This window comes from Limulus polyphemus, unplaced genomic scaffold, assembly GCF_000517525.1.
Source record: "Limulus polyphemus unplaced genomic scaffold, Limulus_polyphemus-2.1.2 Scaffold35, whole genome shotgun sequence".
Taxonomy (NCBI): Eukaryota; Metazoa; Arthropoda; class Merostomata; order Xiphosura; family Limulidae; genus Limulus; species Limulus polyphemus.
This window is the reverse complement of record NW_013665645.1, coordinates 543,613-551,266: the sequence shown is the minus strand read 5'-3', so window position 1 is coordinate 551,266 and position 7,654 is coordinate 543,613. Positions and strand designations below refer to the sequence as shown.

General features: G+C 31.6%; 1 protein-coding gene across 2 annotated transcripts in view; it reads right to left on the bottom strand.

The window, feature by feature from the left end:
* Nucleotides 1-7,654, bottom strand: part of LOC106460749 — a 106,575-nt gene that overhangs the window by 31,585 nt on the left and 67,336 nt on the right. The window contains exon 2 of one of the 2 annotated variants that reach the window (XM_013920487.2): nucleotides 5,001-5,215. In XM_013920487.2, the coding sequence (XP_013775941.1) occupies nucleotides 5,001-5,215 (215 nt within the window). The remainder of the gene's footprint in view (nucleotides 1-5,000; nucleotides 5,216-7,654) is intronic. The other variant, XM_022387750.1, reaches the window with a different exon arrangement.

Here is a 7,654-nt window from a genome sequence, read left to right as displayed (position 1 = left end):
GTAAACGATAGTGTTAGCGTCAGTATTGTTACGTAATCTGAATTTTCGAGAAACTCTCCACACGCCTATGAATATAACCAACGCGACGTGCCAAAAAAAAACAAAAACGTATCTATTATTGGGTTGCTGTAATTGGTGTGCTATAAACTTCGTAAGCTATAACAGTGATTAACACTTATTAATTTGGAAACTTCAGATATTTGACCAAGAACGTTTATAAATTTCGATCATTGCAAACCATTTGTCTTCAGTGAATTCACATCGGACGTTAGAAGTTTTACGAAAACATTATCTAACGTTATCGGTAGAAACTCGACCTGTAACCGGCGTGTGATCAGCGCGAACTACAGGGCTAGCTAGCTTCCTGTTGAGTGAATTATACCTACGTCAACTCGAAATTATATCGCTCATCGTCAACCCTGGATAACATATCAAGGAAGTTCCAAACTAGAAAGAAGACTTTATTCTGCTTGTCAGTTTGTGAAACTTTTTTATGTAAATCATTGTTTGTAGTAACTGTTATTGTAAATTGTATAGTTGTTTGTATATTAAAACATATTTGTGTTAAAAAAAGAAAACTGTGAGTAGCACTCTTGTTGACAAATATCATAAACTGGAGAGATATTGGCATACACTTAAATACTAAATTTAAATTATCATTTAACTCGGTTTCAGATCATTCAAAATTTTAATACGTAACAGTGGTGATGAATAGCTGCCTTCCCTCTAGGTTTAAACTGCTAAATTAGGGGCAGATAATGCAGATAGCTCTCGTGTAGCTTTGCGCGAAATTCCAAACAAACAAACATAACAATTAAAAATATCAACGTTTTTACTTACAGCAATGTTAGCTTAGTACAGTTTTAATTCATATTTTGAGTAGTTTCTATATTTACTTTTCTGTTATTTTGAAATCAGAAATTAATGTGCTAAGTGTTTATGGGACGTTGGTGGATCGGTGATTGTCTAAACGTACGAAATAAATTAATAGCACGTTATATAAAAATTAATACTCGCAATGACACTAAATGAGGATGTTAATGAAATACTAGAATAAGAAATAATTAAAACTAGTTTTATCTGACATATACTTAAGAAACGTCCCATACTATACATGTGAGTATCAATAAATTACTAATTAAATGCATTAAAGGTATGTATAAAAACATGTTAGGGTGAGAGTAAGGCCTTAGAGCGATGATAGATAAAAGTTGTGTTGTTGTTAATCTATACTTCTCTTCAGTTTTTACTGATAAAGATTGAAGCAATATTCGTCATCGTTAACAGTTGCAAGATGGAAACAGGATTAAAGAAGATGATCACATTCATTCTGAGCTTGTTTAAAGATTACTAGATCTTCTGTGCCAATTAATATTTCCTCAAGGGCTCTGAAGGATATTATGGATTGGATATGTGAGCCACTTGCTATTATTTTTTCTATGTTATTAAATAGTGAGCAGGTGCCAGAAGATTCAAAGTTGGCTAATATATTACTCCTCTTTTCAAGGGAGGTGGTAAAACAATGCCCTAGTAATTATAGGCCTATTAGTATGACAGTAGTTGTGGGAAAATATTTTAAGAGCCGATAAAAGTGGCTTTGCAAAGTTATTTAATCAAGTTTAATATTTTCTGGATTGTCGGTTTCACTAAGATAAAATCTTTACTAATATTTTGATAATTCTGATAATTTATTACTGGTGATGTAGATGAGGATAGTGGACTGGATTTTAAAAAAGCATTTGACAAGGTGCAACATAAAAGGCTCAGGTTAAAACAATTATCTCTCTAGGCGAGGAGGATAGGTTGGCTCAACAGACAGAAAAATGGGTGGATTGAAGAAAGAAGAGGGTTGTTATAAATGGAGTTCAGTCAAACTGGATTAATGTCACAATTGGTATTCCTCATGGATCAGTGTTAGCACCTTTGCTCTTTATATTTACATCAGTAACATAGATAAGGAAATGACCAATAAATTATCTAAATTTGTTAGTGTTATCAAGGTTTTGGGTGTTGATGACTGTAAGGAGGCCGCTGTTGCTTTATAAAAGGATTTGGATTATTTGGTGAGTTTAGTTAATAAATGGCAGATGGTTTTTAATTGTAATAATTGCCAAATGTGTGATATCATAATTTGAATTATAGGTAATTTTGATGGGAATACCCTTGTCATAAGCCATCCAAGAAATGTGTTGTTACTAGTGGCAGAGCATATAGGATTTTAGATTGTATTTATAGAAATACTGATTACAAGAATAAATAAGTTATAATTCTATTGTATAGGTAATTGGTTAGGTTAATATTGGGTTCACTCTAGAGTTTTTTACCTTAGGAAAGGCATTTAATTGTTGGAAAGGGTTTAGAGGAGGTCTACTAGGATATTACCTGAGATGGCAAAGTTGTCATTGGAGAACAGTTTAAGTACTCTGAAATTGTTTTCTCTCGAAAAAGAAGAGTTGAGGGATTTTAAATTGTTAAGGTAATTGACAATGTAGATTCTTTTTAATACTTAATGGGGAGAATGGTGGGACTGGTGGATGTATATTATACTGAAAATGCGAATCTTGTATTAACAATTTATTAGGCTATTAAAAAAATGCTTTAAGTTCCATTTATTCAGTGTTAGTGCAAAGTACCAATATCGATTTAGCTTGAAATTGAATCTTGATTATGGATTCTAATTTGATTGGTTAAACGATTCTCAGACTTTCATATCGTTTCAAAATCAGAGATAAAAATCGTTAAAATGTAAAGTAGAATAAAAGGTTCTGAATATCTCAAATATAATTCGATTTGGCTTTAGCGATAGCTGTTATTGACAATGATGAGATATAAAGCTCGTACTTTAAGTCCCATTATCCTAGAAAATCATACTTATCAAGGAAACAACTTACTTTTATTTTCTGTATGGATATAAAACGTTATTTGAAATTATATTTCACCTTGAAATGAACAGGCGCAAAACATTTCTATCATCACATTAACAGTAGCAATAACATATATAAATAAACCAGTAAAATATAATGTTTTTTTATTTATATTACAAAAATGATTAAATAAAACAATATGAAATTGGAAGTGAATAAACAAGATGATGAAATAAATCGATGCCTTCAAATTAAGCAGTACCTGCATGACAGTTGTTCGATGACAATATATTTCACTCACTTGTTATAAACAAGTATCCTCTTCTGAGTGCATGTATGTTTGTGTATAAGTCAGCATATAAATAATGATTGATGCTAAAATAAAGAGACAGATATAAACACAGTATTCCTGAAACTAAAACTTAATTGTTAACAGTGGGACCATTCCTGAATATACCGTATTGCATGCTTTGTAGTTTCGTTCTCATTGCTAAAAGCTGTACCTTGAAAATGGATTAAAAATAATTGTTAAGTCAAATCAATAACTTCAATCTTATTAGCATGCTCTTTCCGAGACAAAACTTATAGGTAGTGTTTTGTTTCCCCAGTCACCATCACCTCACAATATGCTGAGTCATAATTGACTAAAGTCAATTAAAAATCCGTGGCTATTTAAAAGATTTAATAAGAGAACCTATCTGTCAGAAACGTAGATAAGTAATGGAAAGAAAAGAGTTAATAAAGAATAATATATCAAAACTTTTGAATGTTTATAATTGACATTCATGACTTAGTAGATTGAGTTCTGATTAATACTTCTATGATGGCTGAATTTCGTAACATACATAATCAAGAGCCAGAGTATCTGACTGAGGATTTAGCGCATTTTAAATACTGAAGGTTTAAAATACTCTAAGCTGGTTAAGGTTATAATTCGGCTTTATTTTCAACTGTAATCGTTAGTTTTTCAGAGCATACTGCAGTAATTAATTCAGATTAAAATTTATTCAGAGTATTAAATGAAAAATTACACTAAAACACGTTTTGATGTCATTTGCTTTAGTTTTAACCAAAATATTCGTTTCCTTATTTTCAAATGTCCTTCACAATTTACCTAATAAAAAAGAACAGGGAGATGAATTTAACATTTAGAAAAAAAATACTTGGTGTTTGATTAAATTTACCGGGCAAAAAGTCAACAGATAGTCATAATACACTAGTATACAGTCCACCACTATATGAATGAGGGTTGGAATTCCCCAAAACCGGTTTTACTCAGTGACAAATGGTGAAACCAACGATAAATTCGGTTGGATATTTAATTTTACCATATTAAACAGCTTATCTGCTAAACAATTCAAAAAAGACAAATTAATAGCATAAATACTACATATTCTTCAAATCTCATATAAATAGAAGTCACTCTAAAAAACAACTCGAAACACCATACATATAATATACACTACACTCCTTCGCTATATGAAGCCAAGTCTTTTTTTCTTTATCTTACAGATCCATTAAGATCAGTCATCAGTTTTATCTCCTCATATCGTCTGGTCAACAATACGGCGTTACCCTCTGCTGGCCCACCCTCATCGGTAACTCTGGGCAAGGGAAAATCGAAGAAAAAAATATTATACTTTGTATAGTCGTGGAGTGTATTTATTCGTATGGTGTTTCGTTGTTGATGTTTTTAGTTACTCACTACAGTGACCTATATTTATATAGAATTGAAAAAATATGTAGCATTAAACAACATACATTCAGCTACTATATAAAGCCTAACATTGTTCTTTTTATTTTCCTTTCTAGTTTCTACTACACTGATTCAAAATTTATTTTACTCCTGCTCATTAATATCTCCACAGTTTCCTACATTTTGATGATTCTCTTGTCTAAAGACAGAGGCCAACTCTCTGCTGACCCTTCAGTTTCTTTACTGGGACTGGAATCAGCTGACATAAAAAAAAGATCTTTGTCCAGGGTTATTGATGAGGGGTGGAATACACTGAAACCTGTATTACTCTGTGACAAGTGGTGAATCCAAAGATTGATTGAACTTCATATTTATTTTTATACTTTGAATGATTCAGCTGGAAGTGAAGAACTACAGAATATTTGCCAGGATAACATTACCGTTCTGTCTCCTAGCTGGTGAATTCTGCAGTGAAGATAAGCAGCCTTGCCGAGCGGAGCTGTAACATTACGGCTTGTGCTGTTATCGAAGTAGGGCCGATGATATGGGTCGTCCCAGTTAGAGTTAGGCCGGGAAGGAGGCTCCACTTTTGATATTCTGAAACTTCTTTCAGTTCGTGTAACCGGATCAGAGAAGTGGTTGAAATGCTGATCTACTAAAAATAAAATTACATATGTATATATTAGTTTTAATAACTAATCTATAAATATGTATGTACACATATATTCTGTATTTTCAATGTATGGTTCAAGTAAATTTAAACATTATAATAATAATATGGCTTTCCTCGTCTGCAGACAATCCTACAGTGATTCGAGAGAAGTTTATATGTTGTTGTTTTTTTGTCCTCTAACACCTCTTAGGCTTTTGCATTTGGAACTAACAAATATGGTTTAATCAGCTAAGAATGAATCTGGATGTGTCAAGAAGAAGTTACTTTTCTTTTAAAATGCGCAGATGTCACAGCTCCAATGATGGCTAAATATAGATCAGTGAGTGGGGGGGGGGGGGCACTAGAGGTAGTGATGAAAATTTTCCCAGTTTCCTCTTTCATTACATGTGGTATATATACAGTCTATGTACTTTTAATCATTACTGGCATTGTTAGAACAAAAACAGATACATTATTTATATTCATAACTGGTAAAACATTAATTCTTCAATTTCATTTAGTTTTCAAATCCCATCAATCATCTGAGGGATTTTTTCACACATTGTTTATGCATACTTTCAAGATAGACACACTTACATAAAGTGAGACGTTTTTATTTCACATGCTACTTATTGCTTTTCGATAACAAAACTAGATTATAAAATAATGATATTTAAATAATCAAACCCAGTGGATATGAATTATTTTTATTCCCATGTACTTACAATTTTTATATTGCCACTGACACATTTCGAAAAAAACTAACACATTTTTATATTCATAATTCTTAAAAATTTCATTTCCAAATCTTATCGATCATTTGAAGGATTTAATATTTATTGATATAAACACCTCATAACAATACCTTTCAACAATGTGTGCTTTATTATAAGACATCTAATACACACTTTATTTCTTTTATGTATTTTACACGCCTCCAGGGTGTGATGATGCAAAATAAAGTACACAAAGAAGCTTAACAATAACAGAAAGAAAGTAAGGTTGCGTATGCAAACATAGCTACAAATCTCAGTAAAGATGTAGCCATAGATAAAACGAATCAGTGACACTTCTCTATAATATCATCTGCTAGTATAGTCAAATTAAAGTAATGCAAAGGCTGTAATGCATCCACACTTTATATGTAAGAGAAGCAACTGAAATTGACTTATAGTCGTTCACTATTTGTGATGTTCAGAAAATAAGGAAAGTATTAAGATTGTTAAAGGTATTCAAGCAGTGAAATTGGGGAGGATTAAACTAAAGAAAAATTACAATATATATATATATATAATATATTCATGTACAGCTAGTTTATTGTGATACACATTATAATATACCTACAGGCATTATTTAACATAGTGTCAAACTGGTATCAAGATACACTTTAGAAATCTTCCTACATTATCATCATATTAGATTCTGTTCATTTTAGTTTCAATATCTAGGATGTATCAGTTCTGCATAATTATTGTAAAAATCATGCAACGAAATCCGATGTACGTGAAACAAATATAATTTCTTCTACTAATATTAAATGTTATCTAATTAGGTGGTTACTTTTAATTCAAGTTATTAGACAGTAGTTTGTCTAATAATCAACAACAGTAGAATAACGTAATGCAAGGTCTTTATTACAAAGCTATTAGGTATACGTTGTAGCAAGTGGAATAATTATTTGTGTTTCGCTTTAAGTTGCGTAACTCAACTATCTTTAGACACTTTCAAATATGTTTTCGTCTTTGATTAAATACAATTTTCGTTTTCGTGAAATTAAGGAAAATCATACATTCACGCAATGTTTTTCGTAAAAAGAAAACAAAACAAAAACAATTACATAACCAAGTAATATATAATTTTCATGAACAAAATATTACACTAAAATGTAGTATTCAAAATACTTATAACTATGGCACGAGGTGATAATAAATGTTGCATTTATAACTTAAGAATGTTTAAATAGTGTTACAACCGGGGAAGAAAGTTACTTTAAAACTACTTGCACTTAAAACAACTATATTTTGCGCTCTGCACTTTCGGGTTGTGATTGCATTATAGGAGTGGCCGTCAAATCCCACTATTCTGTTTGAGAAGGTAGGCCAAGAGCTGGTGAGTGGTGTTGACTAGATGTCCTTACTCTAGTCTACCACTTCAAAATTAGGGCCAGGTAGCCCTCGTGTAGATTTGCACGAAATTCAGCAAACAAATAAAATCTTTAACTTATAATTACAGATTGTCATTTAACAGATAAATAATGAGGTTCCGAGTTTACATGTACGTAATGAGTACAGTATTTGTCAGTACAGTACAGTACAGTTACATGTACGTAATGAGTACAGTATTTGTCAGTACAGTACAGTTACATGTACGTAATGAGTACAGTAATTGCCAGTACAGTACAGTACAGTTACATGTACGTAATGAGTACAGTAATTGTCATGT